Below are 22,194 nucleotides of genomic sequence, written 5' to 3' on the forward strand. Positions count from 1 at the left end.
TCCGTAGGGATAGCTAGAAAAGGCAGAAATTTTGGGGAGTCTTCACAAGTTTTCAAATGATTTTTCCCCCAGATTATCCCTTCATGAAATGCTTGTAATAAAGAGAAAGCACGTTTATCCTTCAGCATCCACAGAAGATTGGTTCTAGGACCCCTGTGGACCCGGAAACCTGCAGGTGCTCCGTTCCCTTCCAGACAACAGCTCGGTATTTGCACAGAATCTAAGCATACCATGCCGTACCATTTAAATCACCTCTAGGATACTTACAATAACTAACACACTGCTTGCACAATACATTAATGGCATGCATTCAGCTTAGTACTCAGCCTGCAGTAAAGACAAGTGTCACTTTTTGGAACTTGGTGAAATGTTTTTCCCCCAAACACTTTCAATCCATGGTTGGTTGAATATTTTCAACCCGTGGATGCGGAATCCACAGATACATATGGAACTCATAACTACGAGAGCCAGCTGTAATGTGTATGTAGCCCATGTAAGGTACACCAAAGGAAAAGTTGCACTGGAAAGTCATATTATCAGCAAAGAGTCAACCTATGTCCCTTGATGGGCCAGTCTCTTAAGAATGATGACGACACCAATGATACCTTTGCAGATTGCGTGGTCAGCGTAGAAGCCTTCTGCACAGCTGGAAAGACAGTGGCCTTGATGCAGAGCCTGGGGGTGCACGCAAGCTGTGCAGTGAGAGGCTGTGGGCCCCGAGCAGCTGGCACACGACTTATGACAAACTGCAAAAGGGAATAAGAGGCAAACACAAGGGTACCCGGGTGACTACAGAGTTCACTTCCTGGCTGGGCTTCATAGGAGCTGGGAAGCCCCCTGAGCACCTGCAGTCCCCTCACCAAGATGCCACACCAAGCCCAGGGCAAAGACGTGTGAGCAGCTGGTTACTCCGCCAACACTGCCCATACCAGTCCTGCCCCTTCTTTCACTCATGTGCTGGCTATTACTTACCAGCCACCTTTGATTCAGTGTTCGCATTAAGTGCTGTTTACATAGGGTCATTTTTAACCCTCATACCAATATCATAAGTGGGTATTATTAACTGCACTTTATAGATGGGGAAGATAAAGTCCTGGGAGGCTGAAAAATTATCCAAATCACAGAGGTCATTTGTAGCAGGGCTGGGATTTAGCTCTAGGTCTCTCTGGACCTAAACCCCAAACTTTCTGGGTGGAGAAGGGTAGGAAGTTCTGACTACTGGGAGTACTAGGAACCATGACCGGTTTGTTCACCAGCTCACTAATGCCCTTAGCCAGTGGCTGGTCTCTCAGCATGTGCACAGGGAGAGGGTAGACTAATGGTCATTGCAACACTCCCAGGTTTGACCTTCCAGGATTCTAAGTGAATTACAGTATCACAGTATAGAATCTAACTACTACATATGAAAACGCCATGTATGTACTTCCCCTGCATTTGATCTTGGTTACTACAAGGAGACACCTCTGACTCCAAGAGACAGGAGGTGATAATCTGACCTTGGCTGAGCCTTTTAGCAGGGCTAGGGACCCAAGTGAGAGGAGGAGGAAGACTCCGGAGGACAGTGATGAGGGGCTGGGCAGATAGGATGAGAACTTTGGGGACAGAACACCAAGGCAAAAGGATGAACCTTGGGTGAGTAAACAGGTTGGCAGATACAGGACAGTTTCATAGGCAGATGTGGTGGGACAACCAAAATGTCCTGTGCTAACTGACACTCGGCAGAAGTGAGCAGGTGTGTGGATGTGTCAGCAGGGAGGAGCTGTCAAGCTGCCCCTAGACAGCAGAAAGTTCTGAGCTGCCTGTAAGGAAAGACACAAAATCAGGCGACTATAAATTAGAAACCTGTCTCAAATGGGAATGTTTTCCAGGTTAGGGAAACCTCTGAAAGAAACAACACACAAACAGCACCTTCAAGCACACTTTCAATGGGTACAGACTTCAACTTTACTACCTGTAAGACTTCTTTATTTATTTATTTATTTATTTATTTATTTATTTTTTTTTTTGACAGGCAGAGTTAGACAGTGAGACAGAGAGACAGAGAGAAAGGTCTTCCTTCCATTGGTTCAACCCCCAAATGGCTGCTACGGCCAGCGCACTGCGCTGATCCGAAGCCAGGAGCCAGGTGCTTCCTCCTGGTCTCCCATGAGGGTGCAGGGCCCAAGGACCTGGGCCATCCTCCACTGCCTTCCCGGGCCACGGCAGAGAGCTGGACTGGAAGAGGAGAAACCGGGACAGAATCTGGCGCCCAGACCGGGACTAGAACCCAGGGTGCTGGCGCCGCAGGCAGATGATTAGCCTATTTTTGTGGTGTAATGTAGTTGTCAATGCATGAGTTTATAAATGGCATGGAAGGGGGCCGGCACTGTGGCATGGCAGGTAAAACTGCTGCCTGCATATGGGTGCCAGTTCAAGTCCTGGCTGCTCCACTTTCCATCCAGCTCTCTGCTATGGCCTGGGAAAGCAGTGGAGGATGACCCAAGTCTTTGGGCCCCTGCATTCACGTGGGAGGTCCAAAGGAAGCTCCTGGCTCCTGGCTCCAGATCGGCTCAGCTCTGGCCTTTGTGGCCATCTGGGGAGTGAACCAGAGAATGGAAGGCATCTCTCTCTCTCTCTCTCTCTCTCTCTGCCTCTCCTCTCTCTGTATAACTCTGTCAAATAAATAAATAAATCTTTTTTTTTAATGACATGGAAAAATAATTCTGTCACACCCACAACCTAACTAGTGATGGTCTACATACTGAGGTGGGCCAAGAGCCACCTGGATTTTTATAGCATAATTCGCTGGCCATCTAGAACCATCATCTTCAAAACTGGCCTGTTACACAGTTGTTGCATTTCAAGTTCTGCCTGCAGCTGACTTGCCAGGACCAGATCAAATGATTCCACAGGCCTTAGACAATGGTTTGTGGGAGGCCAGCACTGTGGCGCAGTAGATTAATCCTCCGCATACAGCACCAGCGTCCCATATGGGCATCGGTTCTTCCAGTCCAGATCTCTGCTGTGGCCTGGGAAAGCAGTGGAGGATGGCCCAAGTGCTTGGGGCCCTGCACCTGCATGGGAGACCAGGAAGAAGCTCCTGGCTCCTGGCTTTGGATTGGCGCAGCTCCAGTCTTTGTAGCCAACAGACGGAAGACCTTTCTCTCTGTCTCTCCCTCTCACTGTCTGTAACTCTACCCCTCAAATAAAAAATAAATAAAATCTTTAAAAAAAAATGGCTTGTGGGCCCAGCATCCCTACATTATCCACCTCTGCAAGAACACAGGATTGTATGTTCAAAATGTTGTTAGTGAATTAAAAGGATGATGACTGATATGCCTAAATCCTTAATTTAATCACTCTAGCCAGCCAGCATCCGCCCCTGTCCCCCACCCCTATGCCAAATACACACAGGTTCTGTAATAAAAAAGCAACATTTTCCCACCACTACACATCCAAGTTCCCAAGTGGGCAGCATACGGCGCCAGGCAGGGTCAAATGCGTATGAAATACTTCCCGAGGATCATGATGCCTATGTATCAGTTACCTTTGCACTTGCCGCTCACATCAGCATAGTACCCGCCAGGGCATTCCGAAACGCATTTCCCATCATGCAACACAGTCTTCTCAGCACAGGTGAGGCATCTGGGACTACTGGGGCCACAGCTCTTACAGGACTGCTCACAAGCTACGGGGAAGAAGTGTCCATCAGAGGAAAGAAACAGTGAGGTTTGTTCTCTGCCATGTTCAGATTGGTATCAATGCCGCAATCTCTTCCCTTGGCTGCTCAGTGGAGTGCTGTTTTCTCGATTCCAGCATTGCTAAGGACTCTGTCTTTTCACAGTTGAAGGAGAATTGGAGAATTATTCACTGAACCAAGCAAAACAAATACTCCAAAGCACATCCACTGCATATTCAATTTAAAATGGGATTTAAATCTAAAATGGTGTTGGAGACAGGGTTGCCATATTTATCAAAAGAAAATATCAGATCTCCAGTGAAATATGAGTTTCAGTGAATAATGAAGAATTTTTAAGAATGAGTATGTATCAAATAGTTTCTCCTTTATTTTACAGTACTTGGAGAAAGCATTCAGAATGTCAGTATCTAACTAGGCAATATGATGCTGCTAAAATTATGTTGAGAGGTGAGTGTTTAGTGCAGCGATTAAGGTGCCACTTGGGACTCCTGCATCTCATATTGGAATGCGTGGGGTTCAAGTCCAGGCTCCGCTTCCCATTCCAGCTTCCTGCTAATGCACATTCTGGGAGGCAGCAGGTGATCGATCACTCAAGTACCTGAGTCTCTGCCACCTACGTGGAAGAACTGGATTGAGTTTCCAGCTCCCAGCTTTGGCCTGGCCCGGCCCTAACCATTGCAGCCATTTGGGGTGTAAACCAGTGGATGGGAGTCCTGTCTGTCTCTATATCCCTGTCTATCAAATAAATAAAAAGAATTAAAAAATTAATAAAATTATGTTGAAATTGTTGAACTACGTATGCTCTTCTAGGATCTACACATTCACCCACTCATTCATTTACCCACCCCAAAGCACTTATTTATATGTACATCAAAATCAAATCAATTTATCTCTACTTCAAGTGGCTAATTGGTCTGAAAGAGGGAAACAAAATAGGCAATATTAGAAATACTAAAAACATCACTCAGACCAGTCTGCATAGGCACAATAAAAATTGCAAAGACTTTGTAGGGAGTAGGAAGTAGGAAAGGTGAAGAAAGGATTCATAGAAGTGCCTTGTCTCGGGTTGCACAGTGCGGGGCTGAGGGGAAACACTCCAGGCTAAAGCAGCAAAGCTCCCGGGAGAAGCAAGCCGTTCAGGGCAACATCAGTTCCACTCGGCAGGAACTGTGGGAAGGGCCAGATGACGGCAACCAGACTCTGCGGTCCCGATTCTCATGGTGTGGAGGGCACCGCCAGCCTCTGCGAAGCGTTAAACACGGGAGAAATCGGCCGTATTCGTGCATAAGAACAAACTCTGGCTCAAGTTTGGAGGCAGGGATGCAGGGGTGAGAACATAAAGATGGGGTTCAGTTGGAAAACCATGGCTGACCGAGGGCCATGGAGGATGTGAAAGGTTTGAGAGTGGTGGAGGAGACAGCGTCTCTGCCTGCTTCCAGGGATCTGCCTTGGGGGAGGAGTGAGGCCACACACAGAACCTCAGACAGAGCAGGCGTGGGGTTACGAAGAGCTCAGCTGGGATTTGTGTGGTCCAGCAGGCATCTGATTTATGGTTCAAGGGCTCAGAAGAGAGGGCTGGGGATCAGCCCACATACATAGTTGTTGAAGCCAGAAGTTAGTTCACTGATTCAGGAAAAGGAAGCAGGATAAGACAGAAGTAGGCGAGGACCTGGGCAATACCAACATTTACCAAACCAGGGGGCAAAAATAGCAAAGGTGACCAAGAAGAAACGACTCAGGAGCAGGAGAGAAAGAAGGAGCCCAGTGGCTGGGAGGCCAGGGGAGGAACAAGCTTCCGGAAGGCCGTCACGGGCAGCGTAGGAAGGACCCAGGAAAGATGCCGCTGCACTTAGAAACTGGAACGTGGAGGCCTGTGCTACCTGAGTCAGTTGAGCAGGGTGAAAGTGAAGGCTGCGGCTACGAGCCGCTCCGTGACAGGCCTGCGCCTGAGAAGCAAGGGCACTGGAGAGAAAGGACTAGGGGGTCCGGACAGTGGCTGTGTCACACTAGCACTAAGGTTCAAATCCAGTATGAACACAGGGAGGCTTTTGCAGAGTGTGACAGATGGGTGGAAACAGCTAGGTGAAAAGGGGGATGAACTTTTAGGCGCACAGGTGGAAAGACTGACCCGGAAGGGAGCCGAGAGGGACCTCCTTCTCCCAGAGCACCGTAGGCACAGGTGTAGGAGCGCCTGCGACCACAGCGACCCCACACGCCCTGGCTAACTCCTCTACAAACCAGCAAAGCAACCTCTCCACACCACAGAGGATCCGCGATTCAGGAATTGAGAGCTACCTACACCCTGCTGACCTCCGGAAAATATTTTAAGAATTTAAGAAAAAAGACACTAAATGATGAAGCCAAGCATTCCACCCTGCATCCTGGAAGATTCGACACCTGTTTATAAGCAAATGTATAAGGTGTGAGAAATGTCAGTGAATGAGCAAAGAAATGACCTTAATATTGGGGAGAAAAAGAAAAAGAAAAATCACTCTCAACTCTGGACTGCATCAAAGAAGCAAACAGATCTGACAGGTCTTCCTCTCTCTCACTCCCCATGAAAAGTTCTGATGTTTCTAATTCTAGATCCAAGATCTCAACAGAACTAAATAATCTATAAGCAGAATCAAATTTTCAAGAATTGAAAAAACACAAAAATTTCTAAAAAATTAAAATTAATCACCAATGGAAATATGGCATATAAAGCATCCTTAGATAGACCTAAAGTAATCTTAGAAGATAATTTGTACATTTAAATGAAATTATTAGGGAGATGACACTTCTCTCCAATCTATAACTTGAATAAAAATCAATAAAAATTTCAGTTGAATTTCCTTATTCAATAAATGAATAACTAAGTCAACTTTGAAGAGGAGGCTCCTGGTTCTTGGCTTCGGATCGGCTCAGCTCCAGCTGTTGTGGCCATTTGGGAACTGAACCAGACAATGGAAGACTTTTCTCTCTGTCTCTCCCTCTCACTGTCTGTTAACTCCACCTCTCAAGTAAATAAATAAAAAAATCTTAAACAAACAAAAAAACTGATAATAATTATTAAAAAAAAAGGTATGGGGATATACTTGAAAGGCAGTACCAACAAATGAATTAAACAGGGTGATAGTGATACCAGAACAGAAATTTGGACTATGGAATATCTCTGATAGGTCACTGTGCATGTGAAAACCAGATACAATAAACATGAATTAAGATGTAATTTTGGGAAAATTGGAGCATGAAATGCAAAAAAAAAAAAAAAAAACCAAAAACACAAAAACAAAAAACTGGATCTCCAGTTAAATCCACAAGCATAAACAGACTTATGTATCAACAACCTAAGGTAAAAATCAAATTAACAGAAGAAAATATAGGCTAATTTAGTTGTGAATATGAGCAGAGTAGATCTTCTTAAACAGAACTTCAAAAGCAAAACTTTAAAGCAAAAAGTAATGAATTAAAGATTTTTTTGTTCAACAAAGGGCATCACAGCCAATGTTAAATGACAACAGGATGGGAAATATTTACATATTTTAAACTGACAAGAGTTAGTATCTATAACATAAAATGGACTCCATATAACCAACTCCATAAAAGGCAGCAAGGCCAATAGAACAATGGGAAAAGCACATTAAAACACATAAACGAAGCCCCACAGGAATTGAAAATAGACTGACTAATAATCAGCAATATGCAGATAAGTGGGCTAGCCCTTTATTCACATTGACCAGCAACGACAGAAGCTTGACGATGCTGAATGGTGGTGAGAATGGGGAGGCAAGAGAACCCTCATGTGTCAGAGTGTAGACTGTGCAGATGCGCCAGTGGGCAACCCAGCGCTCCTTAGTCAACTACAGATGCTGAGTCAAGAAGCCAGCAATTCTGCTTCCGCATGTAAATCCCAGGACAGCTTCCCTACAGGTTCATTAACGGGCTCACTGCTCTCTAGTGATGGCCTGTGGAGGGCCTCAAGGGAGAGAACCTTCCCTGGAAGTGTGCAGGGGTGGGATGGAGAGTATGCACAAGGACTGCCATGCACCTGTGAGAAGCCAAGGCCCAGATGAAGGGCAACACAGGTGAATCTTAGAAAATACAGCCCTGCATGAGAAGTGACGGGAACTGCATGAACTCTGCAACATAACATTTAAGAAGATTAAGTATTTATGTGTTCAAAACAGAAATAGTCACCTTGGGTAAGTTCATGGAAACAAAAAAGATAGAAACAACTAAAGTGGTTGTCTGGACAAAGAAGGGAAATATGGAGAAAATAAAAGAAAGAAGGAAGGAGGGAAAGAGGAATAGGGAGAGGGAGGGAGGGAGGGAAAGAGAAAGGGCGGGGAGAGAGAGAGAAGAGAGAGAGGAGAGAGGGGAGAGGGAGAATGTGGTTAACGGAATCCTCTGAACCGTCTTTGATCCTTGCGTTAGGCAGAGCCAGAAGAGTCCTCCCTAACAGCACAAGTACGACAAAGAATGAGGAGGTTTTCCCCTCTGATTGCCCCACCCTTCCTATCTAATACTTGTAAAACTAAAACATGTATCACAGACAAACCTGCTTTCTCTAAGTTCTTTCAGCCAGGGCATACCACTCTTTCATAACAGGCTGTGCTAAATTTTTCTCAGCATTTGACTTTGAGATTTCCAGAGATATGGGCTGGATGGTTATAAATTATTAAACCAACACCAGCAGGCCTTTACCTTCAATAGCACTAATCTGAATTGGAAATAAGTCAATGTTATCAGCATCCAACGTCTTAATTAACATTCCGATACCCATCAGTGGCTTGGCTCACTATTGTTTTAGAAAATATTTCTGTGTACGTTCTGAAGTTGCTTGATACAAAGTTAGAGAACTCTTATCAATTTTATGAAATGTGTAAGCTCTAATCTTTCTGTATTCACAAGCCTGCTGGGGGCACCAGGAACTCTTGCCTTGTGCTAAACACAGGTATGGGTTCGGTGACTACTTGTTGATTGATCTACTAGCTGGCTGGTTAAAGTTAGCCATGGCACAACCTCCAGCCTGGAAGTTTCCTTTCTGATGCTTTACAAAGATAGACAGAGGGCACTTGAGAGGCACACTCTCTCCCTAAGTGACCCCGTGAGCAATCTGCCTCTTGGACTCTTCCAGCCCACAGGGAACTCCAGCTTTCTTCGCTCCACCTCTCAGCCCAAGCAGATTCCGGCCTCTTCTGCCCCAAGGCTTGCGCTAACTTTCCCTGCTTTTCAATGCAACATGTCCCTGGAAAAAGTGGATCTCTCGGGACCAACACTGCGGCACAGCAGGTTAAGCTGCTGCTTGCCATATGGCATTGCTTATCAAAGTGCATTCAGATCCTGGCTGCTTCACCTCTGATCTAGGTCCCTGCTAATGAGCCTGGGAAAGCAGTGGAAGATGGCCCGAGTGCATGGGCCCCTGCATCCATGTGGGAGACCAGGATGGAGTTCCTGGCTCCTGGCTTAAATAAGTCTTTTTTAAGGTGGCATTCTCAGTCCAGATAGTGTCAGTCCCAGGAGTGGGTCAGTGTCAGTACTCCTGTGTCAGCAACGGCAACCGACTGGCTTCTCCAGGGACTTACAGGGTAAATGCCTTCAGGCCTCAGGATTAGTGCAAATGTGACATCTGCCAGCCTTCAGAGAACACATCTGGCTTAACAAGCAGGAAAGTGATGCTGACAGGGAAAGATGACCACGCGCAGGCTAACGGCAGCCTTCTTTTCCTCCTTCTCCCACCTCTAAGCCACCTGTGACTCCGCTACAGCAAGCAAGACTTCTCCCACCAGCTATGCTGATGTAACTGGGCCATGTTTAGGCAAACAGCTGCTAAGGGTGTCTCTCTTCCCTAGGACACGGGGATCTGTCACATCCCAAAGACCATGTTTGATTGCTGCTGGGCTGCTCAGTGAACACATGAGGCCAAGAAGTGAAGACAGCTTCATGGACAGGGCATTTGTCTTGATTTAGTGGACGTGGTTATGAAAAACCTTTCTCTGGATGTGATCATTGCAGTAAACTCTACTCAAACCCTTCATTTACTGTCAGGATGCTGGCTTGCAACCCGGCAACATCCACAGGGGTAGCCAGCCCATCCAGAGACGCAGAGGAAGACCAGGAAGAAGAGGCGAGAAGACGGTGGGAAACCAGGCAGAGGTGCACCTCTCCCTAGGGTGTGGATCTTGAGTAGGTAGCCAGGGCTTCACATTTCTCATATGCAAAATGACGCTAAGACGAGCACCCAAATTCTAACCAACTGTGGGGACCATGCAAGGGAACCTCACTGGTGAACAGTGTGCCAGGAACTGCTAAGACACCAGCAGAGTCAGCAGCCGTTTGCATTCAAAATCCTTCCCAAAGTTTATAGAAAATGAATATAATGGAAAAATTAAGCATGGATTTTTTTTTGGCACCAAATCAACCTGTCTTTTCATCCCATGTTTGTTCAATGAAGTAACTGTTGGTTACTGGGGCTATAATTGGATGTGAGAACATGTGCCCAGTTGGGTACCCCAGGCCAGCACTTACCGTGACAGGTGCCCTGCTTGTGGTAGAAGCCTTCGCCGCAGCTGCTCTCACAGGTGCCCTCCCTCAGCACGTGCAGGGGATCCCGGCAGCCCAGGCAGTGCTTCTCCGTCGGCCCCCAGCAGCCTGCGCAGGACTCGTGGCAGACTGCAGGCAAACAACAGAGTCAGTGCAGAGCCAACCACAGAAAGGTCTGCTTGTCATTCTTCTCCCAAAAGCCTTGGAACCTATAAGGGGGATGTGCGTTGACTCCTGGGTTCCTAAACTGCTATGCACACACGAGGGAACCTCAAAATGTTCATGGAAAAATGGCATCAAAAGACAATGTACATGTTTCAGAAACTTCTGTGGAGACCTCTCATGTGTTTACCTCTCCCCAAGAAATGCACCTCCCTCTCAAGGGAAAGAAAAAACAGATGTGTTAGCCAGAAGTCCAGCTTGGGTAAATCCCATGGAACAGAAAATCAGAGAGAGCTACAGGGAAGGGAATCCCAACGGTGGAGGCAAAGATGGACCGCCGGACGGAATCATACCACCCCCACCTCACTGCCTATTGCAGTCACATGATAAAAATAACAGCAGGATAACCGCTTCCCACCTTGGACACCATCAGAATCAGCTGGGGACGGAAGCCATTTACCATGGGCCTGCAAAGATTTTATTTAAAATTTTATTTATTTGAAAGGCAGAGTGACAGAGTTAGCGGAAGACACACACACACACAGAAAGAGAGAGCATGAGAGAGAGAGAGAGAGAGAGAGAGAGAGAGAGAGAGAGAATGAATCGCTATCTGCTTGTTCACACCCCCAAGGTCTCAGAAGCCAGGGGCCTGGAGCTCCATCCAGATCTCCCACATGAGTGGCAGGGACGCCAGCACTTGGGCCTTTCTCTGCTGCTGGCATTGGAGCAGGCAGGACTCTAACGGGCACTCTGATCTGGGATGGGCATCACAGGTGATGGCTTGACCAACTCTGTGCCACAACGGCCCCCTAACGAGGCCTCTCAAGGACACAGTCACCACCTGCCATCCGTGGCCCTTGCTCTCACTCACTCTCTCCCCCTCCTTGCCCCTCACCCCACATTCTCTCCTCCCTCACACCTCTTGTCTCCACTCCCCCCCCACCAGTAGCAGCCTCCCTGCACAGGTATCTCCAGGACTCAGGAGGCCCACTGATCTTACATCTTCAGTTTCTACCCACAGGCTGCTCTTAGACCAGAGTTGTTCATTTAAGATTCAAAATCTGCCTCCTCTTCCACCATCTGATCTTCCTTACTGTCCTTGCTTGCTCTTCACCTAAGCAGCTCTGCAAAGAGAGACCTACTCTGAATAACTGAATATTTCCAGATATAGCAATAGCCGTCTGTAGGGCTAAACCCACCTATGTTTCACTGATGCACCCTAATTTTTAAAATGTTTGCTTCAGAATAACACAGCACAACCTATTTTAGAGGCCTGATTGTGACCAAAATTGGGAGAGAGAATGAGTATTGTTGCTGCTTGGGAAAATGAGACTTGGTAACCACACCTTAGCAATTTCTTAGCTACGTAACCCTTTGAGAACCAAATAAAAGGTACTTGTATCGCAAACCTCAAGAGCCAATCCAGTCCTTTGTTATAAACTACACAAGAAAACCTTCATCTCAAATAGTCTCTCCCCCAAGAAGCCCACGAATGACTGAAAATTGTGTTCAATTCTAGGCTGGCTCCACAATAAAAAGCAACAGTGGTAGGAGTGGTGGGTGCAGAGCTGGACATATCTAAACCACACGGACAGCAGCCCCTGGATGACTTAGAGCACCGCACCAGCAGTGCGGATCTGGATCTGGTGGGGCACAGTATGGCTCATGGCTGATGATATTACCTGGGACCTGATCAAACTTGACCTGGGAGACCAGAAAGAGAAATCAGAATCTTCCAACAAGACTTATGTATTTCTGTATGCATTTGAAAGCACAGTGACAGAGAGCAAAAGAAACACAGACACAGAGTTCTTCCATCCACTGGCTCACTCCGCATTTGGCCGCAATGGCCAGGGCTGGGCCAGGCAGAAGCCAGGCGCCTAGAATTCCCTCTGGTCTCCCACATGGGTAGGGGCCCCAGCCTCTGAGCCATCTTCTACTGCTTTCCCAGGTGCATCAGCAGGGAGCTAAATTGGAAGTGGAGCCATGGGGATTAGAATTAGAGCTCCAGAATGGGATACTGGTGTTGCAAGCACTGACTTAGCATCCTGTGCCACACGTCGGCCCCAGATGCAAACCTTTATCCTAACTGTAATGTGAGATCGTGAGTGGGCTCTTGCTGGACAGACACCAGGCCTGATTGAGAAAGTGGGGGGAACAGCATGGACCCCTGTATGGCTCAGGCAAGAGATGAGGTCAGTTTGGATGAATGGAGGGGGAAGGAAAATGGAGAACAGTCCATTCTGTGGAGAAGTTTAAGGAAGAGCTCATTTCCATTTTGTTAATTCTGTGCCGGGCATACTGCTTGGGTCCTTACAAATACTCCAAGTGACTTCCTTTACACTTAACTCTGTATTACCTTATGAATGTTACAAGAGTACACTGTCACCACTATTACATAACAAAAGATGTGGATGAAGGATCTCTAACAAATCCTCCCCTAAACGCACATGAAGTACGCCATTCATTTATCCAGCTACGCTTTGATTACTGAATACAGCCAGCACTTGAAGGGCCTGTCACTGCTGATGCCTTTGTCTCACTCACTCTAGAGCTGATCCAAACTGTTACACAGCTAACCAACCAGACAAAAGGCCCAATAGCATCTCTACCAAGGTAGGCAGGGCTGATGTACCAACCCTCAACAGAAGCAGTTACTACGTGCAAGGTGCAACCCTAGCCTTGGGGCCCTCCCCAGGGGCCACAGGTGAGCCATGTTACCCGAGTGCTGCCACGGGCACATGGGAAGCACTCCATTGCTCCGGTGCTCTGGGAGTGAGCTCCTGAAGGAATGGTGGAAGAGTAGTGAGGCTGAAAAGACAGGTGTAGTGGCTACAGCAAAGCCAAATGGGCCAGGCAGGGACCTTCGAGTTTTGATCCGGCCGGTGGGGACAAAAAGAAGAGTAATTAACTCAAGACATGCTGTAGGGGATGCAATGATCTCTACAGGGAGTGTGAGGGAGACGAAACACAGAAGCACAGCTTCCTCGTTCTTCCCAGTGAGCGGCTGGCTGGCAGTGCAGACGCCCAACTAACACCAGTTGTCAAATCTGGAAAATGCTTCCAGAGTGAGTGTCTAGCTAAGAGGTCAAGACGTCCACATCCCGCATCAGAGTATCTGGGTTTGAAGCCAGGCTCCTGCTCCTGACTTCAGCACCCTGCTAACGCAGGCCCTGGGAGGTAGGTAGCTGTCGATGGCTCTAGAAGCTGGGTCCCTGCTGCTCACTTGAGAGACCCAGATGGAGTCCCTGGCTCCTAACTTCAGTTTGGCCCAGCCAGGCCTGGCTGTTGTGAGCATCGGGGAGTCAACCAGCAGATGTCTCTGTCTCTGTCTCTCTCTCCTTCTCTCCTTCCTCTCTCCAATCCCATAAATAAATAAATATTTTTAAAAATAAAACAAAGCACTTCCTACCTGATTGGCAAATGGTCACCACCTCCTCTCTGCCCCTCTGGCTTCCTCCCAGGGATCCTGGCAAGCACCATGCTCCAGCAAGCAAAAGGCCTAATGCAGCCAGGGGTGCAGGCCCCCGTTCTTACCCATGGGCATCTGTTCCTTACGGCTTGTTCAACATTTTTCTTTTCTTTTTTTTAAAGAATTATTTTATTTATTTGAAAGACAGAGTTACAGAGAGGTAGAGTCAGAGAGAGAGAGAGAGAGAGAGAGATCTTCCATTCCACTGGTTCACTCCCCAAATGACCGCAACAGCCAGAGCTGAACTGATCTGCAGCTAGGAGCCAGAAGCTTCTTCTGGGTCTCTCATGCAGGTACAGGGGCCCAAGGACTTGGGCCATCCTCTACTGCTTTTCTAGGCCATAGCAGAGAGCTGGATTGGAAGAGGTGCAGCCGGGACTCGAACCAGCGCCCATATGGAATGCTGGCATGGCAGGCTGGGGCTTTAACCTACTACACCACAGCGCCAGCCCCCAACATTTTTCATATGACCCCCAGAGTTGCCAATCAGAACAGCAACAAGCAACAAGCAAGATGACCTCCTTCTACCAACTCAGGGCCAGAATTCAAACTCCTGACAAGCCGAGCCCTGCTGAGCTTTCCAGCCCTGTCTTCACATATGCCAATGCCACAGAGCAGGGTGCACCCATCAAGTGCATGCAAACAAAGGCATGGCAGATTTTTTTTTTAATTGGCTGCATGAAACTCATCCATCAGTTACCTTCTCCATGGGAGCAACCAACCATGAGGTCCTACTCTTAGGACAGATGAAACCGAGGCTGTAACATATAACTGGAAACACACTGAAGTCCAGATCCACTTGTGATGGCCAACACTCCTGCTGTATGTAGAGTAAAGTTGTGACACTGCTCCCATGCCCCCTTCTTTCTCCCATACATGACAGAAGGCAAGTTCCACGGTCAGGCACAATAGCAGACGGGATTTTTATTTCAACATAGACTGTGCAGGTTTCCCCTGCATGCGGTGCTCCCACCGTGTTTTGCAATTTGACTTCAAATTTCTAATACTGAACATATGCTACTGCAGATTATCTCTTCTTGTGGGCTTATTTTACATGTGGCTTTTATTAAATTTGGACTATTATGAAAAAATCAAAGGTCATTTCTCTTAGTGTTACATTTCAGATCGCTCAGGGTTCCAATTGTTCATTGTGAAAACTGTGGTCATAAATTTTAAACAGGGAAGACCGCCTTCTTCTCTCACATGCAGTAGATAATTTGCTCAGCAAGGCCCCTGATTTCCTGGAGCATAACAAGGCAGGCATTGGCTTGTCAAGCAATGCCTTCAAAAATGAAAAGGAATGAATTACTTTTCTTTTGCTAACCCTGTGTGGAAACCTCACTCTGAAATAAGAAACTTGTTTTGTACTTGATAATTTAGAAATAGAAGATTGCTTTAAAACTTCCTTAACCTATGCTTCTCTAAGAAGAGAATGCAGCCACTTCTCAGAGAAGTGTGAAAAGCACTTCCCAGGGGCCAGCGCTGCAGGGCAGAGGTTTACGCTGTGGCCTGCAACACCAGCTACCCTATGAGCACCAGTTCGAGTCCTGGCTACTCCAAATCCTAACCAGCTGCCTATACACCCGGGGGGTAGCAGATGATGGCTCAACGACTTGTGCCCCTAACACATACATGAGAGACCTGGATGGAGTTTCAGGCTGCTAGCTTTGGCCTGGCCAACCCAAGGCCATTGTGGCCATTTGGGGAGAAAGCAAGCCTATGGAAGATCTCCCTCTGTAACCACGCCTTTCAAATAAATAACGTGTAAGTCTTTAAAAAAAAAAAAAAAAGGCCGGCGCCACGGCTCACTAGGCTAATCCTCCGCCTAGCGGCGCCGGCACACCGGGTTCTAGTCCCGGTCAGGGCGCCGGATTCTGTCCCGGTTGCCCCTCTTCCGGGCCAGCTCTCTGCTGTGGCCAGGGAATGCAGTGGAGGATTGCCCAGGTGCTTGGGCCCTGCACCCCATGGGAGACCAGGAAAAGCACCTGGATCCTGGCTCCTGCCATCGGATCAGCGTGGTGCACTGGCCGCGGCGGCCATTGGAGGGTGAACCAACGGCAAAGGAAGACCTTTCTCTCTATCTCTCTCTCACTGTCCACTCTGCCTGTCAAAAAAAAAAAATTAAAAAAAAAATAAATAAAAAAAAAAGAAAGAAAAACATCCCACGGCAGTGTGAGTTTCCACGAAACTTTTCCAGACCCGACCAGAGGCTCAGAGGCCCCTGGGCTCAGCCTTCAGACCAAACCCTCTCCTTGGAGAAGGGGCCTTGGTTCCTTGTCTTCTCCGTGGTCCTCTGGAATTGGTTTTCAGGGAATTCACACCCTTTATCAGCAGATCTTCCTCCATTCCCCACACACCAGTCTGAGGCTGCAGCTCAGACTTCCCAAATGCCGAGACGTCTTGGCTCATAACAGCACAGAAATGGCCCCGACATCAGCTAGCAGCAGGCACGTGGTATGCAGACCGTGTGCCCTCGATCTGTTTCTTAGCCACTTTGCAGCAACTGCCTGCTTGCATTCCCATCTCACAAACACCTCCCGAGGACTCGCCCAGGTTTAAGTGTTATCAGAAGGCAGCGTACATGTCCAGTAAGAATCTCTCTATGGAGAATTTTTTTTTTCTGTCTTGAATTCAATGCACTGTTTCTTGGTTTCCTAACCAGTAAGGTGGGAATGATAAGGATTGTTGCAGGCAGGCACTGGCTTAGTGGTAAGAATGCCAGTCTGGATGCCCATACTAGACTGCCTGGATTTCAGTCCCAGCTCTGCTCCCAATTCCAGCTTCCTGCCAGTGAGCATCCTGGAGGCAACAGGTGCTGGCTCAAGAAGTTGGATCCGGGGCCAGTGCTGTGGCACAGCCGAGCCGGCATCCCATATGGACATCAGTTCAAGTCCTGGCTGCTCTACTTCTGAACCAGCTCCCTCCTACCCAAGCCCCTGCCATTGCAGCCATCTGGTTAGTGGACCAGAGGATGGAAGACCTCTCTTCTCTATCTTTCTCTCCCTCTCTCAAATAAAATAAATCTAAAAAAAAAAAAGTTGACTCCCTGCTACCCACATTGGGGTGCTGAATTGAGTTGCTCCAGCCTAGGCCAGCCCCAGCTATTGCAGGCATTTAGGGGAGTGAACAAGTAGATAGGAACTCTATGACACTCTCTCTCTCTCTCTCTCTCTCTCTAATAAGTAAAATATGTTTAAAAATAGGGCCCAGTGCTGTGGCATAGTGGGTTAAAGCTGCTGCCTGCAGTGCCCGCATTGCATATGGGCACTGGTTCAAGTCCTGGCTGTTCCACTTCTGATCCAGCTCTCTGCTGTGGCCTGGGAAAGCGTTAGAAGATGACCCAAGTCCTTGGGCCCTTGTACCTGTATGGAAACCCAGAAGAAGCTCCTGGTTCATGGCTTTGGATTGGCGCAGCTCTGGCCATTGCAGCCAATTGGGGAGTGAATCAGTGACTGGAAAACCTCTCTCTGCCTCTCCTTCTCTCTCTGTGTAACTCTGACTTTCAAATAAACAAATAATTAAAAAATAATAATATTAGTTGTACCTAATCCCAATTATATGATGAGATAAAAGGCTTAAAAAAAACCCAGAATATTGTATATAATCATATGGATGGCATCAGGGAGACCTGGCAAACCTGGCCTTGAATGGTGTTAAAGGCCAGGTAATTTTAAAGGGAGCAACCTGGGACGGGACAGGACGGGACGGGACGGGACGGGAGGGGAGGGGAGGGGAGGAGAGGGGAGGGAAGACTCCAGTAAAGGAATTTTACTCAGAGAGGGAGAAAAAGGAAGAAATAGAACCCTCGGGGTTTATGGTAGCAGCTACATCAAAGGATTCCAGCCTCCCCTGGAGGCCTCACACTCAAGGTTTTCCCTGCAACCTCTACAAAACCTCGGAAGTCCTGTTGAAAGTGATTAGAAAGAGCGTGGTGGGGCTCAGATGCGGGGTGGGGGGGCACTCTTCCAATTGTTTTACCTAAAAAGCTCAATCTCCAGACACATTTAAAAGTACAGTTTCAAAGCACATCTGAGCAATCACCAATTCTGATCTTTTCACCACAACCTTCTGTCCCCTACCAGGCTGGGTCTGCAATCCACCTGCTTCCCTCTGCCAACAGAAGGCTTTCCATCCTGAAATGGGAATGCCTGGACACCACGTATCATAACAAGTTCAAAACAGAAACAATACAAACACATGAAAAACATATGCAACCTCATGAATCGCCCATCTCGAGAACTGATCAGGAGAGCAGCGACTACGCGCGGTGATGGGACGCACCCACAGCAGCGTGCCTGTGTCTGAGGAGCAGTGCACAGTGAGGAAAAGGGCTAGGAAAGCAGGAAATATGCCCAGTCATGCTGTGAATGCTGAAAACACAACCACACAAAGTAACAAGGAAGACAAACATTAGATACGATGCATTAGTACAGCTTGTAGAGAGAAGGAGGGTGGGAGGAGGGGAGGAGAACAAATGGGACAGAAAGGCAGAAGAAGACCAGACTAGGGAACAGCCTGTCCCAGGCCACTGAAGAAAATGAGCCACGAGCAGACAAGTATGACTAACTCAGCCTGCTTCATCTGCATCCCAACAAGAAGCAAAGCAAAAAAATGAAATGAGTCCATTTTATGTCAATCAAATTGACAAATTTAAGAACTGTAATACCTAGTGTTGACAAGGGTAGTGACAAGTAGGCACGCACACATTTCTAGTGAAAGTGTGAATTAATACAAGTTCTTAAAAATAGAGCAGCATGTGTCAAAAATTTCAAAACATGTTACAAATACCAAGGACACAGCAACCGCAAGGCTACGAATGTATGCTAATCAAAAATATTTGCCAGAAAATTATAAATCATTGAATAAAGAAACCAAACAGGACACAAAGAAATGGAAACACATTCCATGTTCATGGATTGAAAAAACCAATATCACAGCTGTGCTGCGGCTCACTAGGCTAATCCTCCGCCTGCAGCGCCGGTACCCTGGGTTCTAGTCCCAGTTGGGGCACCAGATTCTGTCCTGGTTGCTCCTCTTCCAGCCCAGCTCTCTGCTGTGGCCTGGGAATGCAGTGGAGGATGGCCCAACTGCATGGAAGACCAGAAGAAAGCACCTGGCTCCTGGCTTCGGATCGGTGCAGCACACCGGCCATAGTGGCCATTTGAGGGGTGAACCAACGGAAGGAAGGAAGACCTTTCTCTCCGTCTCTTTGTCACTGTCTAACTCTGCCAAGAAAAAAAAAAGAATATCATTAAAAAGTCAATAGCATTCAAAGTGATTTACAGATTCAGTGCAATCCCTATCAAAAAGATCAATGAAATTTTTCACAGAACTACAAAAACATTACTAAAATTTCTATGAAACCACAAAAAGTCCCCAAATAACCAAAGCAATCTTGAGCAAAAAGAACAAAGCAGGAAGCATTATGCCATTTGACTTTAAAACATATTAGAAAGCTGGCTGGCGCTGCAGCTCACTAGGCTAATCCTCCACCTAGAGGCGCCAGCACACTGGATTCTAGTCCCGGTCAGGGCGCCGGATTCTGTCCTGGTTGCCCCCCTTTCAGGCCAGCTCTCTGCTGTGGCCCGGGAGTGCAGTGGAGGATGGCCCAAGTGCTTGGGCCCTGCACCTGCATGGGAGACCAGGAGAGCACCTGGCTCCTGCCTTCGGATCAGCGCACTGCACAGGCCGCAGCGCGCCAGCCGCAGTGGCCATTGGAGGGTGAACCAACGGCAAAAGGAAGACCTTTCTCTCTGTCTCTCTCTCTCACTGTCCACTCTGCCTGTCAAAAACAAAAACAAACAAACAAAAAACATATTACAAAGCTATAGAATTAAAACAGCATGATATTGGCATAAAAACAGATCTACGAATCAATGGAGCAGAATAAAAATCCCACAAGTAAACTCACCAACATTTGTGAGCAATGGATAGCTCATGGATCTTGGACAAAAGTGCTGAGAATGGGCACTGGGGAAATGACCATCTTCTCAATGAAGGCGTTTGGGAAATCGGATATTCACATGTAAAGAATGAAGCTAGATCCTTGTTCATCCCATGCCATGTACAAAAATCAACTCAAAATGAATCAAAGATAAATGTGTTAGACCTAAAAGTTTCAAATTTTTAGAAGAAAACATAAGGAAGCACTTCAGGAGATTTGAATCAGCAGAGACTTTTTTTGGATCAGATCTCAAAAGTATAGGACTCAACAGCAAAAATGCACACTTGGGATGTCATCAAGGACATCCAGAGCTTTTCCAGAACAAATTAAACAGCCACCTGAGTAGAGACAGACTACAGAAGGGGAGATCTTTTTCAAAGTTATATATCTGACACAGGGTTAATAACCAGAATGGATAAGGCGCTCAACTCAAATCATCACCATCATTATCATATTCATCATCATCACCCTGGGCGAGGCACCGTGGCACAGTGGGATACCCACATTCCATACTGAAGTGCAGGCTCAAGCCAGACAGCTTCACTTCAAATCCAACTTCCTGCTCATGTCCAGCAGGTGATGACTCAGATGCGTGGGCCCTGCACCAGAATGAAAGGCCTGGTGGAGTTCTGGGTTCCTGGCTTAGCCCTGGCCTCATGTTGGCTATTGTAGGCATTTGGAGAGTGACTCAGCTGAAGATCTCTCTCTCTCTCTCTTCTCTCTCTTCTCTCTCTTCTCTCTCTCTCTCCCTCTGCATGTGTGTGTATATGTGTCTGTATGTTAATCTACTTTTAAGATGATGAAAAATATTGAAAAAACTCCAAATAATTCAATTAAAAAGTGGTCAGTAGATCTAAACAGATATTTCTCAAAGGAGAGTACACAAATGGACAACAAGTAGTTGAAAGAAAACAAAACTCTCAACATCACCAATCATCAGGAAAAAGCTAAGCAAAACCACAGTGAGATATCTCACTCCAGATAGGCTGGTCGCTATCAAAAAGCTGAAACATAACAAGTGGTAGCACGGATGTGCAGAAAAGGGACCCCCTTGCTATTGGTGGGAATGCAGATTAGTCCAGATATTGTGGAAAACATTACAGCAGTTCTTTGACCAGCTGAAAACAGAACAATCATATCATCCAGCAATCCCACTACCAGGCACAGATCTACGGGAAATGAAATCACTCTATCCAGGAGACATCTACACTCACACGTTTATTACAGCACCATTCACAGTAGCCAAGAAATAGAAACAATCTAATGTCCATCTATGGAAAAATGGCTAAAGAAAATGTGGCACATACACACCACGAAATACGACTCAGTCATAAAACAGGATGAAATCTATGTGTGGGCATCGAGGCACAGCGGGCTGAGCATCAGCTCAGGATGCCCGCATTCCATATCAGTGAGCCTGGGATCATTTCCTACCTCTACTTCCCATCCAGCTTCCTGCTTCCCGGAAGACAGTAGATGACGGTTCAAGTACTTAGGTCCCTGCCACCGACATGGGAGACCTGGATGGAGTTCCTGGCTTCGGTATGATACAGCCTTAGCTGTTGTTGGCACTGGGGAGTGAGCCAGAGATTAAGTTCCCTCCCTACCCTCCCCCTACCTTTCAAATAAACAAAAATAAAGAAAAAGGATAAATCTGGTCACTTGCAGCAAGATAGATGGAAATGGAGGTTACTACTTTTTTTTTTATCTTTTGTTAAGATTTACTTATTTATTTGAAATGCAAAGGTACAAAGAGGCAGAAGCAGAGAAAGGTCTTCCATCCACTGGTTAACTCCCCAAGAGGATGCAATGGCTGAAGCTGAGCCAATCCGAAGCCAGGATCCAGGATCTCTCACATGGGTACCAGGACCCAAGGACTTGGGCCATCTTCCACTGCTTTCTCAGGCCATAGCAGAGAGCTGGATCAGAAGTGGAGAAGCCAGGACTCTAATCAACAGCCATATAAGATGCCAGATGGCAGGTGGTGGTTTTACCTGCTCGCTACACCACAGCACCAATCTCCAAGGTCACTGTTTTAAGTGAAAAAAGCCAATCACGGAAAAGCAATTATTGCAATATCTCACTCAAATGCAGAATATTTTTAAAAAGGGTGACCTCCTAGAACAGTATAATGGTGAGGACCAGAAACTAGGAAGGAGAGACAGGAGGGAGTGATGGGCAAAGATTGAGTAATGGGTACTAAGTTATAGTCAGACAGAAGTAAGAAGTTCTGGGCTCCCATTGCATACAAGGGTGACTACAGATAATGTACTATATGTTTCTCTCTAAAAATCCAACTTGGGGCCAGTGCTGTGGCACAGCAGGTAGAGCTGCTGTCTGCAGTGCTGGCATCCCACATGGGCACTGGTTCGAGTCCTGGCTGCTCCACTTCCGATTCAGCTCTCTGCTATA

General features: G+C 47.0%; 1 protein-coding gene across 3 annotated transcripts in view; it reads right to left on the reverse strand.

The window, feature by feature from the left end:
• Positions 1–22,194, reverse strand: part of FRAS1 (Fraser extracellular matrix complex subunit 1) — a 499,229-nt gene that overhangs the window by 229,469 nt on the left and 247,566 nt on the right. For all 3 annotated transcript variants that reach the window (XM_051820195.2, XM_051820194.2, XM_051820196.2), the window contains 3 exons: positions 10,190–10,333; positions 3,527–3,667; positions 606–746 (listed from right to left, as the gene is read on the reverse strand). In XM_051820195.2, coding sequence (XP_051676155.2) covers positions 606–746; positions 3,527–3,667; positions 10,190–10,333 — 426 coding nt within the window. The remainder of the gene's footprint in view (positions 1–605; positions 747–3,526; positions 3,668–10,189; positions 10,334–22,194) is intronic.

The sequence above is a fragment of the Oryctolagus cuniculus genome, chromosome 8, assembly GCF_964237555.1.
Source record: "Oryctolagus cuniculus chromosome 8, mOryCun1.1, whole genome shotgun sequence".
Lineage (NCBI taxonomy): Eukaryota > Metazoa > Chordata > Mammalia > Lagomorpha > Leporidae > Oryctolagus > Oryctolagus cuniculus.